Here is a 21200-nt window from a genome sequence, read left to right on the forward strand (position 1 = left end):
TCCAACATATCACTAAACTTGATAGCTTTAAAAAGGCTATCAAGATGGATCTTTTCCTACAGGCCTTCCCTGAATAATCCACTCAGTCACCCTGCTGACATTATTTATTATTATTATTATTAACCTTTATTTATGAAGCGCTGTAAATTTACACAGCGCTGTACATGCAATCTTTTTAGTTAGACGGTTCCCTGCCCTCAGGCTTACAATCTAAAAAAGACATGATACAGAAGGAGAAGGGAGTGGTGACGAGAAAGGGTAAGAGGTCCAGCAGTTCCTCTCAACCTCCGAGGCCTGGACCAAGGCAGATGGACTGGAGGGAGGGCAAGGCTTCATAATGGATGGTTAATCATTATCCAGGGAAAATACATAATCACAAGTAGGATAATACATATACAGTACATAGGAATACAGGAAATGGATCGATAAACAGCCAACACCAGAACATCAGATAGTAAGCGACAATTATGCGATGCCTGGGAAGGCTTCTCTGAATAGGATGGTTTTCAGCTCCGTTTTGAAGCTGGTTAAAGAAGTGATGGCTCTTGCTTGTGGAGGAAGAAGGTTCCAGGAGTGAGGGGCAGCAAGTGAAAAGGGGCGAATCCGGGATGGGGCAGAGGAAATCCTGGGCTGAGACAGCAGACCTTGACTACCAGAACGGAGGGCCCTGGTGGGAAGGTGAGGAGAAAGAAGGTCTGATAAGTAAGGAGGGGCCAGTCCATGGAGGGCTTTGAATGTCGACAGCAGGAGCTTATACTGAATGCGGAAAGGGAGAGGGAGCCAGTGAAGGGATGCCAACACAGGAGAGATGTGGTCAGAGCGGTGGGTGGAAGTGATAATGCGTGCAGCTGAATGCTGGACAGAGATTAAAGGACGGAGGTGAGAAAAAGGAAGCCCAGCCAGGAGGACATTACAGTAATCAAGTCGTGAGATCACTAGGGCATGGACCAGGATCTTGGCAGTAGAGGCAGTGAGATATGGTCGGATTTTGGCAATATTGTACAAAAGGAATCTACAAGCCTTGGCTGTGGTCTGGATCTGAGGGATACATGACAGAGAAGAGTCAAAGATAAAGCCAAGACTGCGGGCTTGCTGGACTGGTTGAATGGAAATGTTGTCCACAGAGACAGAAAAGGAGTGTTGAAGGTTGGGCTTAGGAGGAAAGACAAGAAGCTCCGTCTTGGACATGTTGAGCTTCAAACGCCGATGGCGCATCCACTGTGAGACAGCTGTAAGGCAAGATGAGACTTGCTGTTCAAGCCTTGGAGAAAGGTCAGGGGCAGAAAGATACAGCTGGGTGTCATCGGCATACAGATGGTAGGAAAAGCCAAAAGAGCTAATGAGTTTTCCTAAGGACAGTGTGTAGAGAGAAAACAGAAGGGGACCCAGAACAGAGCCCTGGGGAACTCCAACAGATAAGGGAACAGGAGAAGAAGTCTGACCCCCTGCAACTACTGCAAAAGATCTGCCAGACAAGTAAGATCTAAACCAGTCGAGAACAGAGTCTGAGAACCCAAGGTCAGAGAGTATGTCAACTAGAAGACAGTGATCAACAGTGTCAAAGGCTGCAGACAGATCGAGAAGAATGAGAACAGAGTAAAGGCCATTAGCCTTGGCCTGTAAAAGGTCATTCGAGATCTTAGTGAGAGCTGTCTCTGTAGAATGCCTTGGGCGGAAGCCAGACTGAAAGGGATCAAGGATGGAATTGGCTTCAAGAAACTCAAGACAGCGCGAATAGACAACCCGTTCCAAAACCTTAGAAAGAAAGGGGAGAAGAGAAATCGGACGATAGCTAGACAAAGAAGAGGGGTCAAGAGAAGGTTTTTTCAGAATTGGGGAAATGAGAGCATGTTTGAAGTCCGAGGGGAAGGAGCCTGTAGAGAGAGAGAGATTGAAGATATGGAGGAGCGAGGGCAGAAAGGAGGGAGCTATAGAGATTAGAAGACGAGTAGGAATAGGATCAAGAGGACAGGTAGCAGGTTTGGAAGAGTTCAGAAGTGTAGAGAGTTCATCCAAAGAGGCAGGAGGAAAGACAGAAAATTTGTTAGGGGAAGGCGAAAGAAGATTAAGAGCAGTAGAAGAATCAGGAGGGACTATCTCAGAGCGAAGAGTGGTAATCTTAGAGATGAAATAGTTAGCAAAGTCATTAGGAGAGAAAGATGAAGAGACAGGAGGAGAGGGAGGTTTAAGCAAAGTGTTGAAGGTGGAGAACAAACGCTGCGGGCTCCTCTCATTGGCAGAGATCAATGATTTGTAATAATTCTGTTTAGCCATAGAGAGGGCGCGTGAGAAGGAAGAAAGAACAAATTTGAAATGGATAAAATCAGCCCACTTTTTGGACTTTCTCCAAAGACGTTCGGCCGCTCTAGAGCAGGACCGGAGAAACTTAATGTTGGGGGTAAGCCAGGGCTGAGGCCTAGTCTTAGAGGAAGAAGTGCGTACAGAGACAGGGGCAAAATGGTCGAGAGTTGAGGAAAGAGTGGAGTTAAATAAAGACATTGCTGAATCAGCAGAATCCCCGAGATTTAGGGAAGAGAGAGATGAATCCAGGGTCAGACCAAGATGGTTAGAGTCAACAGATTGAAGATCACGAAAAAGACGTTGAATAGTATGGCGAGGAGGAGGAGTATAAGTGAGAGCAAAGGAGATTAAATGATGGTCAGATAGTGGAAAGTCAAGTGCCAGGTAGTCAGAAATGGCGCAGTTTGCAGCAAGAACTAGGTCAAGACAGTGACCAAGAGAATGAGTTGAAGAGTTGGAGTGTGGTTGGAGGCCAAAAGAAGCTAGCAGAGAGTTAAAGCGAGATGTTGTAGGGTTATTGGAATCATCAACGTGGATATTAAAGTCACCTAGGATCAAAGTGGGGACTGAATCTGAAAGGAAGAATGTCAGCCATGATTCAAAGTCATATTAATATAGACTATCCACCAATTATCCCAAGATGTCTATTGTTGTGTCTCTTATTCTTTTAATGATTTAAAATGGTATTTTATTTTATTACTGTTATGTAGGATTTATTGGGGAGGGAGGGGATAGTGGGATTTTTACATTGTATATATTTTATCATTTTTGTACTCCGCCTCAATCCTATGGGAGAGGCAGGATAGAAATAAATTATTATTATTATTATTATTATTATTATTATTATTATTATTATTATTATTATTTTCTGGTTATAGTTCTTTCAAGTCAAAACTAGTTTGTATCTTGATTTCCCACACTAACAGGCAGACTCTCTAGTCAGGAATGTATGCCTGTCTAACTAACTGAAGAATTACATCTTCCTCTGTCTCTGGGGTGAAACAGATGGGCAGGAAAAAGTGGCTTGAAACTGCTTTTTCTGAAGCCACATTGAAAGTGGCTTGAAACTGCACCACCAGCTCCCAAAGCAGCTGGAGTGCTCATGTCATGATATGGCTTCAAGCCAGGAAGAAGCGGAAAAATGCTGCTTCTTTTTGAAACAGCTTTTCTCTGCATAAGGTGACTAGAAGGCACTTTCCTGCTGGCTTCAAGGCATGTGTCATCTAAATGCCACACGTTCAAGTCAGCCTGAAAGCACCTCTTTTTGCCTGTCTGTTTAGCCCCTTTGTCTCTCTTTCTCTGTGTGTGTGTGTCTTCAAGTTGCCTGCTGACTTACAGCAACCCAAAGAATTTCATAGGGTTTTCATAGGTGGTTTGGCCAGTTCATTGCTCTGAAATATAACCTACAGCACCTGGTATTTATTGGCCGTTTCCTATCCAAGTACTAACCTGGGCATTATCACTCAGATTAATTTCCTCATGATGCTGTACTTATGTTTTCACACGCGCACACACACACACACACACACACACACACCATTTAAACATTTCTTTCATACGTTACTGCTGTATCTATAAATTTTTACCATTTGTCACTGAATTAACCTTTCAAATTTATTTTCTGGTTATGGTCTGTTTAGTTTCCACCATTAGTTTGCTGGAGCAATTTCAAAAGAACTAAATAGGAGAGTTCCATAGAAGATTCATGACCTAGTCATGTGCATCTGAATCCCCATGTAAACCTTCTAAAGAAGAAAGACTGTGCAGACTAAATCCTAATTTAATTTGATTAACTTTGTTTGATCTGTCTTACCTGCAGCTCAGAGTTAGTGGCAATATCTTATTGGGATACTAACACAGCTTGTGGACTGTAATCTCAATATTCCATTTAGAAGTGTCATTGTGTACTACCGTATATACTCATGTATAAGTTGACCCCATGTATAAGTAAAGGGTAGGTTTTGGGGACAAAATTTTGGATTTTGATATGACCCGTGGATAAGTCGAGGGTACAACTTAAGGGCATGTAACAAAGGATGTAAATGTCAAAGCTCCCCTCATGCACGCATGCTCTCCTTGTAAAATACTATCAGGGCAGTTTCCCTCCTCCCTGGGCAAGAGAGAGACATACACACATTCTCTCTCCTTGTAAAAAAAAAAGCAATCAGGGCTCTTTCCCTCCTTTCCCAGGGAGCAGGAGAACAGCCCCAATTGCTTTTTGTGAGGCATGTGCATGTGTGTTTGCCTTCCTCTTTACCAGGGAGCAGGGAAAGAACCCTGATTGATTGCTTTTTGCAAGGAGAGTGTTATATATATGAAATAATAATAATAATAATAATAATAATAATAATAATAATAATAATAATAATAATAATAATATGCCTTCCTCTCTTTACCAGGGAGCAGGGAAAGAACCCTGATTGCTTTTTGCAAGGCCTGCATGTCTCCCTCTTACTCCTTTTCCAGAGAGGAGAGGGGGGAAAGCAATGGGGCTCTTTCCCTGCTCCAAGGGGAAAAGGGAGACATGCACACACCCCTTGCAAAAAGCAATGGGGACTCTTTCCCTCCCCGGGAAAAAGGGGCACACACACACACCTTGCAAAAAGCAATGGGGACTCTTTCTCTCCTTGGGAAAAAGGGACACACACACACAACCACCTTGCAAAAAGCAATGAGGACTCTTTCTCTCCCTGGGTAAAAGGGACACACACACACCCCTTGCAAAAAGCAATGGGGACTCTTTCTCTCCCTGGGAAAAAGGGAGACACACATACATTCCTTGCATTGGGGCTTTTTCCCTGTTCCCTGGGAAAAGGAGACACACACACCATGCAGGGACTCTTTCCCTTTCTGGGAAAGAGGGAGACAACACACAAATGAGCGCCTTGCAAAAGCAATCGGGGCTCTTTCCCTCTTCCCCGGGAAAGGAGGCACTCACAAACTCTTCTTGGCTGAGCAGCAGCGGGGGAGGTAAGGTGTATGGTGTCTTGGGTGGAACTTTCTCAGCACTATTACTATATTGACCCTTGTATAAGCCAAGTCAGAATTCTGGGCTCAGGTTTTTAGCATAAATTTTTTGACTTATAGTCGAGTATATACGGTAACTTCACAGAAGGTCTGTTAATGAACTTCCTACATCTTCACATGAAAATATTTCTCATATCAGGAGTCACGTTTTTCCCGTCCACTTTATAAAACAAAACTACAAGATATCAATTATTCCCAATTTTCCCAGTACTCACTCCAAATAACAACATGCACAAATATACACATTCATGTAGACAGTACAAACTTAAAGCAAATTAAAGGCAAATTATGTTGTAAGGCCTTGAAATAAACTGAGTGAAAAATAAAACACCTTTTAGTATGTATCCTGAGAGGGAAAGTTTTGTGACCTCTTCTAAAACCTGCAATGGTGGCTCAGGATTTTATTACTGCCAAAATTTCCAAAAGTCATAGAAATGGCATGAAAACAATGTCAGCCTTTTTCTATCTCCTAACAATCTTCTCTCCCAGAATGAGGTTTCAGCAAGATCTTTCCGGCAAATGACCCTATATGGACTTCAATGTCTAGTGGCTACTAGATACTAAACAACCCCCATCTGCTCAAAAGTAAACAGTGTGGCAGTTTTGAAATGTAATGGAAGTCATGAAATCTGTTGGTGGCTGGCAAGGAGGAGCCAAAGTACAAAAGTGATCCTATTGCTTCAGGCGAACTAATACCAGTTTACACTCTCACAGCTGTCTGTTTGCCCAGCTCAACATAACATTTGTAAATAAATAAACACTGTAAGACTCCACTAGTTTCTTATTTCCAACAAACATACCCCATAGTGGCTGTTCAAGAAACTTCTTTAATCACTGAATCTATATTTATATTATACTATATGTATATTATTTCACTAATAATAGTGCTCAAGTTGGCTGGCAATTGTATTTTGTATAATAATGGGAATGATGGAATTCTTCCAGGAACAGTTTGGGGATGCTCCCCTAGAGATTTCAGATACATTCTGAGTCCATACAGTTAGCCAAACAATACTGGTGATGATCTCTCCTTTATCCTAGGGAAGCTTGATGTTCATGTCTCATTTTGCTAAGTACTAATGAGGATTCTTATGACAACGCCACCTCACTTCAAGCAAGGCTATCAAAAGGTGAATGAGAGCAGACTAAAAAGTATCTCAGGGAGGCTAAAAAAAAAAAAGAGTCAATAAAGAATGAACAAGGAAAACATTTCTTGGAAAGAAATTAAACTGACCTTTGTTGGCACAAGCCATCCATTTGAGGTTATCAGCAAAGGCAGCTTCTCGTCCTATGAGATAGGTGAAAATGCGAACCTGGAAAGAGAAAACTTGATAAACATAATTCAGCTATAGATGTGTACCTAAAGAAGATGACTATACTAAAACAATCAGTTGACATTAAACAAGTTAGAAAACACAAAATATTGAAAAATGTAGTCTCATCCCAAACACATTCTACTGAGAATGTCCTACTGGTTTTAGTGAAATTTTCTAATGAGAAACAGGGTAGTGGTAAGACAAAGATGTGCTGGCAGAAGTGCTCTTCTGGCTAAGACCAGCAACAGAAGAGCCAAAAAGAAGACAGAGAAGGAGTGGAGCAAAGGAAGCACCTTGGTCTGCCAGATCCAAACCTGCATCCCAGGGATTCAACCACAATGCCAGCACAAAGTTAAGTCATGGCCAGGGCAGTCTTAAATAAATCTTGACACCCCCAGGCTGGGGGCCAAAGTTCAGCTTACCTGGCTTTTGCACAATTTGGCCTGTTAGGAAGGCACATGAAATGTGCCTAGTGAGTGTTAGTGTCTAGTAAAATGATTTCTCAAGCTTGGTTTTCTTAAAACAACACACACAACCCCACACCCAAACATCAACTGGCATTTTACCAAAACAAATGAGTAAGTGTAAATGAGAAGTTAATGCTATTGAAGCATAACATAAAGTCATATGATATGGAAGTATGTCCAGTATTTCAGATTCTTCTCCTGGTCTAAAGCTAGCATTTAATTACTATATAAATTATTACTACAGATGTTGAAATACAAGACAACCTACTGAAAAAGCCCTGTCTCTCAGACAAATGAATTAACATATGAATGTGTTCCAACAATAAGAATATATTGTTTCAAACAAATTCCCCACCCGCGGTATCCTGGAATGAAAAACTGAAAAGCACTCCAACCAAGTCTCTGTTCATGAGGTAGAAGTTTAGCTGAGAGTATGTTGGAACTTTGCACCAGACACAGTTACATGAGAAAATAGTCCAGACTGCAAAATTAAATTCTTAGTTAAAAGAAATGTATACTTCAACTGTGCTGCTCCTAATTATTTATTTAGATATTGTATTTATAACTTACTTTTGCACTAACAAATATGTTCAAGCCAACTAATATCAATGAAATATGCAGTAAAACAAAAATCTTGATTAAAAATATTATTTTTAAAGAAACCCCAAAATTAATTTAAAACATAGTTTAAAACAAAGCAATAAAAAACATAGCCAGCATCAGAGTTAAAGTAATGTCAAACCAGATTATTTCTGCTGTGTATATGCAGCCAAAGACTGAGTAGCTTACATGCCAAAAGCTGGTGTTTTAGTCTTTTACACACGCGCGCACACACACACACACACACATCTTTACTTCACCTTTAGAGTGGCCAGCTTGCTATTATTCGTTTCTTTGTTTACTTATTTATTCATTTTCTTCTTTATTGGATTTATATCCTACCTTTCTCCCCTAATAGGATACATCTTTGTTTCTGCTTGTCTCTGGATAGTTACTGTCTCACATTACTTCCTACTTTTGCCTTCTGAAGAAAGCACACACACCAGATGAAGGCCATACCAGATCTGAGTGTGCCACCACAAGCAAGGCCCTGTCTGCACAGACCAAATCAGTTGGCCTCCGTCCACCCTTTCAGTGAGGGTACCAGATGACATACAGCCCAAATGTTGTTTAGGTCCAATTCAGCACCAGAATATACCCCTCTTAAATCACACTAAAATACATCTGGAACCCTCCTTTGTGTCACCAAATGGTTGTTTGAAACAAGTCGCACTCTGCCACCCAGTCTATCTGCTGCCACTGTCAGTCACTCGATCTGAGGTCAAAACAAGACACCTAGCCATGTGGTCACTGATGGGTACCTGGTTCTAACACAACCCACAGTGGATGCTCAGGAGATTCAGCAGGATGCACAAGTGAACAGCCCCCCTGTGCAAACAGCTGAGGGTTGAGGCACCTCTGAGGCCAGAATACTTCAGGCCAGTGTTGCCAATCACCCTTGAAGGAAATCCCCCTGAAAATCCACAAAACGCCACCAAATTTCCCGGGGCATCTGGGTCAGGGGGCAGGACTTCTGGGTCAAGGGACCGCAAAGCACTATGGGAAGGCAAAAGGGGACAGGGACCTCTGGGTCGGCCATTTTTTTGGGGGGTGGGGACTTCTGGGAAAGGCATTTTTAATACCCGAAAATTCCCCAAAAAGGCTTTCTATTACCCAGAAATCGGGGAATTCCCCGGAAATTGACAACACTGCTTCATGTTGCCACCTGAGTATCTTGGTCAATGCAAACAAGACCGAGAAAGTTCCCGTTATGGCTCACAATCCACCTCACTTCCAAAAGATGGGTCTCTAAAGATAGGTTGTTAAAGACAGGTCTTTAATATGACTATAATGGCTGAATAGGTCCATGTGAGGCGTTGTTGTGTGCCTTCAAGTTTTTTCTGATTTATGGCAACCTTAATGCAAACCTATCACAGAGTTTTCTTGGCAAGATTTGTTTAGAGAAGGTTTGCCTCAGCCTTCCTCTGAAGAGTGACTTGCCCAAGTCACTGTGTGGGGAGCCCAACTCTCATCTCCAGAGTGATAATGCAATGCTCAAATCACAACACCATGCTGGCTCATATATGACGCAACTCTTTACCTGAGTTGTTGAGAGTGTTGAAAGTTAATACAATACAATATAATAAAGTTGTCCTTTTATATTTGCGGGGGTTCCATTTCGGAACCCAGCTGAGGATGCCAAAAACCATGGGACCTCATTCTGTGGTTTTTGATGCTAGCACGCCATGTGTATAGCTGTGCTGCCGTGGTTGTGTGCATGAGCCACCATTAGGAACAATGTGCTGAGGCCATCTGTGAATGCTCAAATCTGTGGATAGCAAGCCTGCAGTGGGGGTCACAGACTGCACAAGCACTGTTTGAAGCCTTTAAAAAAAATCCACAATGCTAATTATTTTATGCTGTATTTAACATAAAGTAATATATTATTGCTTCACTTTTTTGCTTCTAATTACAACTAGCCCTCTGCCTACACAGAGTCCTTATCCATGGATTCAATCATCCATGACTTGTAAATATATAAATTCTAAAAAGTAAACCTTGATTTTGCCATTTTCTATAAGGGATACCATTCCACTAGTGGATAGATCCCACTACCTAATGGAACTTCAGCATCCATGGATTTTGGTACCCATAAAAGTCCTGGAACCAAACCCCAGCAGATACCAAGAGCCAACTGCACTCTATTTTGCATATCCACAGCTTATTTTATTGTTCTTGGTCTGTAAGCCATTCAAAGAATGCTTGTTTATGGGCATCTGCATGACTTTAATAAATTGATATTTTCTTTTGGTAACACCCACTCCAGGGCATAGTGAGGAAGAGCTGGAAAAACACAGACTTTCAGAGCTGGGTTGTAGCAGTGTATGTGCAGCAAATAATGTAATGAAGCTTGAGCTGGGAGAGAATGAAATTCTATTGTAGCCAATCCTAATGTAGCCTTGTGTACCAGTTCACAACAGGAAAGGAAAAAAGCAGCTGCATCCAGTATTCTTTCTGATCAAGCATATGCAGCAAAACAGAGGGAAATGCAGAGAAGGTTGCCTCACCAGCTATCCCCAGCAGGTAAAAATATATAGAGAGATTTTGCTAAATGTAAACCACAAAAAAAGTGGAAGATGCTGAACTGACTAATGCTTGGAACAGATCTGTATGCAGTGGTTTTAATCTTCCCTTCACCTTTCCCATGCCAAAATTTCAATGAAAGAGAGAGAACTCAAAAACCCTAAAATGATTTTTGAAAACAGAATAGAACTGATGAGAAAGTATCTTCATTCATCATTTGTTTGCTTATTTATTGTATTTTCAAACACTCCAATAATCAAAGTTATCTTGGTGAGGCAAAATACTTTACAAAAATACAATGAAACATCTATTTATTTATTTATTTACTGTATTTACTGTATTTATATAATATAATAATATTTTTATATATATTCCGCTTAATCACTTGTACCTTGCTCTTCAGCCAGAAAGGCTCTCAGAGCTGCTTACAAATAGTTAATTAGACATTTCCCTGACCTCAGGCTTACAGTCTAAAAAGACATGACACAAAAGGAGAAGAAAATGGCATTGGGAAAGTGGAATAAGTCCAGCGGTTCTTCTCTCCCTCCGAGAACTGGACCATGGCAGATGGACTGTAGGAAAGGCTCCTTTTCTTGCTTTGAGCCAGGCCTGATGAAAGTGACTGACCTTTTTTCCTCTCTGAGGCTGGATGATGCCAGATGGCAGAGAGATGGGGGGGCTCTTCTTCTTACTTTAGGCCAGGCCTTATGAAGCTGGCCAGCCTTTATCTCCCTCTGAAGCTGGATGGTGTCAATGACTGCAAGCACCACATAACAAAACTAACCAACAGCACAGAGTAAAAATGCTCTAGCATATAAAAATAAAGTTAAACCAGAAGCAAGACCTATGAGTGCCAAACTCCAAAAGCAGTTTTAAAATTAGAAAATATACATTGAACATGATCGTTAAGAGCAGAATACACAGGGAAAGAGAGTAGCTATCTTAATCTGAACTTCTCAAAACTGTGAACTTGAAATAGCAGGACACTTCTGCTGCAATCCAAAAATAACCTCCATCCTACTAAGGAAGGAAAATTTGAACTATCTTTGTCCTGTTCTAGAGTTACAGTCACATAGAATGTTTTCTGTGAACCATTACATTAGTATCTGGTTAAACCCTAGAAAGCTATTTTGAAAAGCATTGAGTTATATTTAAAACAGTGTCTAAAGCTCAGCACTTCATCATGTTCTCTGTCTGATAAACATGTTCAGAAATAAGATACAGGTTATTTTTTATATACTATCGGTAATGTATTGTTACCATCCTAAGTGTATTTTTACCATCCTAAAAGTCTTGGTATGAGGGGGAAGACAATAATAAAATGTCTTTCAAAAGTAGAAAATGTATAAAATAGAAGTTAATAAAAATGCATTGCAAAATGTAAGCACAAATGCAAAGAGTAATGAATGATTGTAGTTATTTCAATTTTGCATTGCAGTCTAAGTCTATGTGATATGATATTAAACAGACATGTCAGGAAATGTGTGATAATCCCCAGTGGATTACAAAAAAATGAAATTAATGGAAGCATCATCCTCTTCTTGATCATAATTTATTTAGCCCTTAGGAGCCATAGTATAGTGGTAAAGTTTGAAGTATGAGAACTCAGCCACACACCCCAAGGAAGCCAAAATTTAAGCATCAATATTCTTCTTAGCTTTTCATTTTGCACAGTAAAACACTGTGCAAATGTCCTATTCCTGTTCTCTTTAGCTTGCTAACCCAAGTATTGTAATGTCTGTACATTCCGAAAGGGGTGTCCTTGGGGCTTCATGCTTTGTGTCGCTGGCACAGCTGTCTAAAGGCTGCGCCCAGTGACGCAAAGCTGGAAGGAGCTCCGTTTCTGAGCTCCTTCCAGCGCTGCAGAAAGGGCGCCCCAGGAGCCCTCGCGTGGCGCCAGCACGTCACTTCTGCGCCACTCCATTTGGAGGCGGCATGGTCGTGACGTCCCAATGGCAGCGCCCATGTAGAATGGGCACCACCATTTTGTACGTACTAGGTATGTACTAGGGTTAGGGCATCCGGAAAGGACGCCCTTTCCTAACCCTAGTACGTACCTAGTACGTACCTTGCGTGCATCTGGAATGCACCATTGTTATCAATATCATTCACTACTGAAGGTGAAACATTCAGGTGGTGAAAAGAGGCCTCCTAGAGGGTTCATGGCACACAAGAATTTACAGATTTATTATGCCCCAACAGTGTTTGTTTTCCTTCATTCAGCTGATCACATAGTACAAGTACAGTGGTAGTAAACAAAGTGCTTCATCTCTAAAGAAAAGGGAATGAGTGACATCAGAGTTATATCCAATCATGGCACATAAAACACTATCAATGTTTATCTCTAGAAGAATATGGGGGTTTTAGCAAGGGAATGCAGTTATTGTATTCTCTGACTGAAGAACCATCTACTCCTATCTGGAAAGATCATCCTTTCCCCTGCAGCCACTCACTCACAAACCAAAAGGTTGTGAGTTCACTACCAGCCAGGGTTCAGCCTCAACTCAGGTTTGCATCCTTCTGAGGTTACTAAAATGAGTACCCGGCTTGTTGAGGGAAATTAGCTTACAGTTGTAAACCGCTTAGAGATTGCTTAGGTGGTATGAAGAGGTATATAAATGAAGCTGCTATTGCTATTGCTATTCCATGGAGCATGCAATTTGAGAAGAGATGCACATAGAATAGTGAGGAAGGGAGGAGACATCTTCCTAGTCAGGCAAATCAGCAAAACAATCCTGGAGATCAATCCAGTGACAGATGTTGCAGCCAAATCACCCTCACAACCTTGGAAAGAATAGGAGTAAATAATGCATCCGTCAGAAAGATTTATGTCTAATAGTCTCCTGTAGCCTACACATAATCAAACAACAAGAGTGATCCTTTTTTAACAAGGAGATTAAGTTTAGCTAGAATAGAGACTAAGGTGGTGGAAGGCCAAAGAAGCAAATAAACTCAATTAGAAGCAAGTAATAGGAAGGAACTGGCAAACCACCTCTGAGTTTTCCTTGCTTATGAAATTCATGGGGTCATCATAAGTTCACAGGTGACTTGAAGCACATACACACATATGCAGTAAACATTTAACAAATGTGTGCTGAAGATGAGTATTGAAGCTACAACAATACAAAATGTGTACTGAAGCTACAACAAAAGGGCCACACCTAAAATATTCTAAGACACCAGCAGGGTCAGCCTTCATTAGTAAGTGGATAGGAGACTGGCAATCAATTCCAGGTGCTGTAGACTATATTTCAAAGGAAGGAACAAGGAAGTATTCCTTGTCTAAAAAAAAACCTATGAAATTCAGGAGGTCAAAATAAATCAACAGACAACTTGAAGGCACATCCACATAAACAACAAAAGGACAACAATTTTAATAACTTTGTAAGAATGACAATTCTTGTCTCCTGTTGCAACCAACAAATTGTAGATAGACAGATGGACAGATTAATAATATAGCAAGAATACATTATACGTTAATTTCTGTTGCATTATAGTATACATTATAGCTTGCAATTCATGTGTTAGATGCTGTATACACTTACTGACAAGTGAAATGACTCCCCACAATTCAGTGCTTCAGTATATTATAAAACTACTTCATAAAATCAAATCTTTTGGGGGAACACATATAGTCTCTATATATTCTTGACATTAAAATTTACAGCTAGGCCTGGATGAAAATGTGTTTTTAATTCCTGTGTTTGCAAAAATAGTTATTAATATTTCATTTGGCTTCTGAAAATTGTTTAGCACTGACAAACAGGACCAGCAAAAACATTTTACAGATAATCTTTACCTTGTCATCATTATTTCTAATTCTTAGTGGGGTGTGTGTGTGTGTGTGTGTGTGTGTGTATATATATATATATATGGTATAGGCATTCATCAGGGTACTTCTAATGCAAAGTTAATGGGAGATTTATCACCCTACTCTTCTGCCTTTTTCTTGTGGAAAAGCAGCACATTGTACTCTTAAAGTGATGGTTTAAAATTGCTGTCTATCCAGCCTGCTCTTCATTTGTAGCATATGACCCAGTGTTACAACAATATGGAGCTCAGGTGGTTGGGACACAAGCCAAAAATGAAATGTTTTTAATTTTCAGCCTTAATCCTAAGAGACCTAAAAAGACCTACTATGCCTCATAGATATTATCCTCTGTGGGGAAAAATAGCATGCTTAGGCAGAAACTTTAGTTTTCAGTTGTGAAGACTGTTCTATGTAACTATGAAATATTAGACACAAGCAAATGTTGCCTAAAAAGCCAAATAAGCAAACACAGACAGACACATGCAGACAGTATGAATTTATTTCAGCTTCACATTTACTATTTTCCTAGATTCTTCATTAGTATAAAACCATGCCATTTTGTGTTGTGAGCAGTTTAAACAATGGCGGGTTACAGACCACCAAATAGTATGTATATAATACGTACTAGGGTTGAATACGTACAAGATGGCAGCGCCCTGTTCATACGGGCGCTGCCATCTTGACGTATCGGATGCTGAGCATCCGTACGCGTCGCGTCCTTTGTGACGTAGCGAGTGCGCCCCTGGCGCCTCGCTACGTCACAAAGGCGACTCAAAAAGAAGCTCTATTTTGGAGCTTCTTTTTGGGTCCGCACGGGAGCTGCGCCGTGTGGAGCCTCCGGCTCCCCCGCGGACCAACTGGTGGTGGCGGCAGACCGCCGCAAAGCAGCGGTCTGTAACCCGCCAATGTCTTTTTCTGTTAAACATTCTCAAGTCATTTTCATTTTTGCAATTTGCCCTAAATGAATTGACAGATTTATTTGCATAACATTCAGGTCAAATCCCATTTGTGTCTTTTTGTGCTACTCTTACAGGTCTGAGGTTTGGAAGAGTTTAAATCACATTTACAAATTAGGTGTATGCTTTCTTCATTTGGGAATATAAAGGTCAAGGGAGTCCCTTGACATGAATGTCTAGTTTTAACCAACTGTAGGGGAGGTGCTCATCTCCACTACTAAGCCGAAGAGCCAGCATTGTCCAAAGACTACTCTGGTGGTCATGTGGCCAACATGACTCCATAGAATGCTGTTTACCTTCCCACCGAAGTGGTACCTATTTATCTACTTGCATCTTGCATACTTCTGAATTGCGAGGTTGGCAGAAGCAGGGACTAGTGACAGGAGCTGACTCCATCTTGCAGCAGTCAGGCCTTGAACTGCCAACCTTTCAATCTTCTGGTCATCAGAATTGGCATCTTAACCACTAAGCCACCACTTCTTCATTTGGGAATACACATACATTGAAAAGAAGAAAATACTATCTGAAAAGGACAGGAACTATTGGTTTTTTGTGGATTTTTCAGGCTATGTGGCCATGTTCTAGAAGAATTTGTTTCTGATGTTTCACCTGCATCTGTGGCTGGCATCTTCAAAGAATGGTGGCACTGAGGTGTGTGGAGTATATATACTGTGTGACCCTTGGTTGAGAAGAAGTGAGTTACATGTTAATCTGTGTGTTGGTCTGTTGGTAAATGGCAAGGTCTCAAGGTGGGAAGATATGTGAGGAGGATTTGTGTCTATTGTGTCCCGCATCTGCACTACAGAAATAGTGCAGTTTGACATCACTTTAACTGCCATGGTTCAGTGCTATGGTATCTTGGGATTTGTAGTTTGTTGTGGCACCAGAGCACTCAGAAAAGGCTATATATCTTACAAAACTACAAATCTCAGAATTGAGCCATGGTATCAAACTGCATTATATCTGCAAGGCACATGCAGTCTAAATAACCTTTGAGTCTAAACAGGGATTTAAATCTAGGTCTTCTCAATTTAACACACTGCTCACAATATTTCACTAGCACTCCCTATTTTGGAAACACTACACCTTTTGATTGTTTCCTTCAAATCATTTGGGAATGCAAAGACTTACTGACTTCAACATGTATGTAGCCACAGTGTGGATCCTGCTGGCTGTGTAGATTAAAAATTGTGCAGGTCTTAGTTTTAGAATTACTCTTTCTTTCTTTCCCTACTCAGTGACATCCCTAAGGTTGATGTCACCTGGTATGTTAAACTAATGGTGTCACACACACCCATTGACTGCCTTCCATGCCACACCATACAGAATTCAAAGTACAGAGCCATAGTCCAACACTCAAGCCATTTCACCATGCTGTCTAATTAAAGTAAGGCCACCCAAAACATATAATTTGAAAAAGGAACATTTACCTTCCCATTTTTCAAATGGCAAATTTAACTACAAAAATGACACATATGCATCTGAATCTTACAATCTTACCCTTCTCCTCCCACTAAGCCTCTGCATTGTACCACAGCATGTGGCAGCATGGAGTGGCATCAGTGGCATCTTCATCAGTCCCCAAGCTTGTCAGGCTTTCTCACCATGAGCAGGGGTGTGTGCTGTCGTGGGGTGGGGTCTGGAGGCTCAGTGGACAAAGAAAGATCCTTTAGGCTCAGAGGAAATGGCACAGCACAGTGGAGGTACCTTTAGCAGCCCTTGAGTTCATCTGATGGTGTGGCTGTTTGGCCAGCCTGTGTAGGACAAGGCCACCACCTGTTCAATTGGCTCTATGGCCAGAGAAAGGAAATGCTGGCTTGCTTACAGTATAAGAGTGCACATGTGTGTATCTGTCTCCTTCTGCTGTCCATTGAGCCTGCTTGGTGTGGTGTGGTTCAGGAGCAGTTAGAGACAGAGAACATGGATAAGATAATGGCCTGTTACAGACTGCCAAAATAAAGCTGCTTCGAGTCTCTTTGGAGGTATGCTATTTAAATGATGCATGGATCCTAAGAGTCTGGAGGTCGCACCAAAGCCACACTCCATTCCTAAGCACCGGAGTGCAGCTTTTGGTACAGCTTCCGGATTCTTAGGATGCATGCATCATTTAAATAGCATACCTCCAAAGAGACCCGAAGCAGCTTTATTTTGGCAGTCTGTAACAGGCCTAAGTTAGAGAAAATGAGTAAAGTGAGATTGTTGTACTTTGGACATATCATGAGACAACATGACTCACTGGAAAAGATAATAATGTTTGGTAAAGTGGGAGGCAGTAGAAGAAGAGAGGTGGATTGATTCAATCAAGGAAGCCACAGGCTTGAGTGTGCAAAACCTAAAGAGAGTAGATGATGACCAGGCCTCTTGGAAGTCTCCCATTCATAAAGTCTAGATAAGTTAAAGCTGACTGGACAGCATAATGGCAAATAAAAACAATAAAACAGACACAGATAGAAAGAGAGATACAGGGCTTGACTACACTAGCACAAATAATCCAGATTATTTTGTCCCATAGTTGAACCTAATTCAACCCTTTAGCACCACATTTACCATTGCAAAAGCAATCCAGTGCCTTCTTCCTGTCCAGAGCTTGGCTCAGGCCAAAGCCAAATTGGCATCGCTGTGCCCTCCCCTTCTTCCCAGGACTGCTGCCACCATTCTCATCCTAGCCAAGCACCTCTCCAGAGTCCCAGTGTCAACATGTCATTTGCCTTGGAATCAGATCAGCTGTTCCCCCCTCATCACTCATGACATGCCTGGGTACCTTGTTCTGATGTCAAGCAAATGATGTATTGACAGCAGGGGTTAGGGGCATCCGGAAAGGACGCCCCTTTCTAACCCTAGTACGTGCCAAGCACATATTTTTTGCCCATGCGGAATGGGCCTTAGTGGGTTTCCATGGCTGAGTGAAGATTTGAACCCTGGTCTCCCAGAGTCCTCATCCAGCGCTCAAAAGGGTAACACCACATTAGCTCTAAGGACCCCAATTACTAAATCTAAGTTTGGTGATAGGGAAGTGATAGGAGCGCAAGAGTTGGTGTCCAACTGAGCAACCTGAAGAAGACATATGTAATATGCTTACTTAAACGTAATTCCCATTAGGTTCTCCAGCTCTTACTCTTCAGAAAGTGAATATGGGATTGACACATTAAATGTAATATTTGGAGATGCTTCATCTTGCAGCTAAGAGCAGAAGGTTCATTATTCCCTACTGGATGGTTTGGAGGCCTGAAGCCACAGTTGATGTTCAGCAGCTGGGCAAGTAATAATTCTAAGTACTTAGGTTTATATGAGAGAAAGGAAAGACTTTGGCTTACAGCTTCTTGGGAAATAGATTTTTGAGTGCAGCTGCAGGCCATTTCCATGGACAGTACTGTCTGAACAGATTTTCCTGCTTCTTTTTCTCACAAAAAATGATAGCTGTTTTTATAGACAATATTTAAGAGGAAAACCAAGCAATACCCTGTTTGATATCCTAACAATAATAAAAAATACTACACTTGCTTTCAGAACAACCCAAAGTACTGGCAAAACTTTCCATAATAGAGAGCTGATATATTTTGATACTTTCAAATTAATCTTTTGCCACATAAGTAAACAAGAGCCAGTGTGGTCCACTGAAGAATGAGTCAGGTTTAACAGTGAGAGGAATTCTTCCATGGAAGAGCAAGTCAACTACGTGACAAAAAACAATAGTAATACCTGATGAGTGGGGGAGAAAGAAAGCAAAAGGAGTGGGAAATGCTATATTTCATGCATTCAAAATGTAAAGTATGTTGAAAACATTTTTAGTTTAACTACCTCACATTTACAATTAGAATATTCTAAAATATTTTTAAAAATGGTTTAGATCATGGGTTTCTGTAGTGATAAAAAATACTGACAAAGAGAATCCTAGATGGGTTAGAATCTTTGCAGTTGGGCCTTATTCTCTACAAAAAATATATACAAGCTCTTAATAATAATAATAATAATAATAATAATAATAATAATAATAATACTTTTATTTGTATCCCGCTTTTTTGTAACTAGACAATCAGTGGTTCACAACATATTAAAATCCACATTTACAACATTATGTCCCAAATTTCCCCCCTTAAAACAGGATTAAACATGTTACAATTAAAATATCTATTAAAACAGAATAATAATAATAATAATAATAATAATAATAATAATAATAATAATAATAATAATAAAGAAAAAATATACAGTATGACAAGGACAGAGCGGTGGGCTAATACATGATGTGTATTAGCCAAAGAAAATAGTATTTTCTGTGCAAAAAATGCTGCTTTTTGTGTTTGATACCTGTTTTCTTGCAGAAAATGCCATTTTATATGTACAAAAATACTGCATGCATTTGTTTTTGTAAGAAATAGTTATTGAATGGTGAATATTCTACAAAAACTGTCCCAATTTTATTTGACTTATTTGTAGCAATATGCAAAAATATGAAATTATTCATTTTGGTCTGTGAGAATGAAATTGACAAAGATTCACATCCCTATTCATTCTCCAGTCTCCACCAACCACCAGTTTGTCATATTTTTGTTTGACAGAAAGACAAATGGCACTATATGTTAAATGAATTCATAATAATTACGGGGTAATTACTTTGTTTGGCTAATCTCTCGGTTAAGTTTCCTGGGAAATAAATGCATTTTAACTTTTGATTAAGATCTTATCTAAGTTAAAATGATTAAAAATAGAGTCTAGCTTTTAATAAATTGCTTAGCGATTGTTATTTTCTGCAATTGATTCATCAGCTAATCTACTTTGTGCATATTTGTTCTCCTTGAAATGTGCCTTCAAGTTGACTCTGGTTTACAATGAACCTCTCATAGAGTTTTTGAAATATTTTGCATCTCTTGAGACCGTTGCAAAAAATTGCAATGCCTTTATAAAAGTGCATCTTGTAAAGCATTTGGACATTTGCAAAGGCTCACGGTGCATTGTCATGAAAAATATGCACACAGAACAATGCATGCATTTTAAAATTTCAATGAATAAAATGCTCATAATTGAAAAACAAGCTTTAGCCAATGGCAGAAGAATCTGTACACCTACTTTTTGCTGTTTTTATAGCGGAAAAATCTGTACCTCTGCTTTTTGCTGTTTTTATGTCCCTTCTGTAAATTATGACAACTGTCTCCAAGGCTTTGCTTGGCAAAATGTATTCAAAAGGTTTTGTCATTACCTTCCTCTAAGTGTGAGAGAGTATGGCTTGCCTGAGATTGCCCAATGGGTTTTCATGATCAGGATGGGATAGGCATTTTAATTCAACATTGAAACCACAACACCACACTGGTTCTTCTATATGTATATGTAAGCACATGTAATACATAAATTTGTTTTGACAATTGTTAGTAACCTGGAAGACATTTGTAACAAAGCCTCTTGTGAAGCAGAGTCTAGTTCATAAAACCTTGAGCTACACCAGTGGAGCATTTGTGTTATTGCAGCCCTGCTGAGGGAAGGAGCATCAGTGTTTCCCCTCCTTCTTGCTTAAATGGTACCCCTCCCATTGGTGCCAATGGGAAATAAATGTCCAGTGCCAGTTCCAAGTTGTAGTTCTCTTCCCACTGTGGGTAGAGAACTTAGAGCTAAGAAGGGCCGTACATCCAAGCTCACCTCTTCTTTGAGCTCACTGGTGGTGGGATACTGACAGCAGTCCTCCTTTCCATAGCCTTTGAAGGAAAGATTGAAAGGTTAGTTCTCCCCCTCTATAGGCAAGCCTCTCTATCTTAAGAGGAGATGATTGAGGGAGGGGAACCCCATGGCTCAGTGGGGGCTGGTTGCTTCTATGTCTATGAGGCAGTGAATTTGCTCTGGATTTTAGTTTGAACTTCAAGGTGCTGAATGCATTTGGGGGACAGAGTTAAGCATCTTTTCTAACAACTGTTCCCGAAATTAGACATTTCTATTTTCTTTAAAGAATGTTGCAAAATGAATATCCCCCCCCATCTATGTCCTTTTTGTTTTCTGTGGTGGGGTACAGACCACCAGAAAGAGGTGGCCAGTGGCCAGTGGCCAGCGGCCACCTCTCTTTTCTGCATAACTGCACCACAGCATCCAAATTGCGCGGCGCAGCTACGTGGAAGCAAAAGGACCGCTAAAGAGCGGCTCCTTTTCACACTGCCGCAAACTGCTTGTGGCGCACAAACACGCTGCACAGCTGTGATGTCCTGGTGACGTCCTA

The 21200-nt window shown here is 40.7% G+C and overlaps 1 protein-coding gene across 2 annotated transcripts in view; it reads right to left on the reverse strand.

Moving 5' to 3' along the window:
• CACNA2D3 (calcium voltage-gated channel auxiliary subunit alpha2delta 3) overlaps positions 1-21200 on the reverse strand; it is a 726617-nt gene that overhangs the window by 250240 nt on the left and 455177 nt on the right. For both annotated transcript variants that reach the window (XM_042453686.1, XM_042453685.1), the window contains one exon: positions 6563-6641. In XM_042453686.1, the coding sequence (XP_042309620.1) occupies positions 6563-6641 (79 nt within the window). The remainder of the gene's footprint in view (positions 1-6562; positions 6642-21200) is intronic.

Source organism: Sceloporus undulatus, chromosome 2 (assembly GCF_019175285.1).
Source record: "Sceloporus undulatus isolate JIND9_A2432 ecotype Alabama chromosome 2, SceUnd_v1.1, whole genome shotgun sequence".
NCBI classification, from domain to species: Eukaryota; Metazoa; Chordata; class Lepidosauria; order Squamata; family Phrynosomatidae; genus Sceloporus; species Sceloporus undulatus.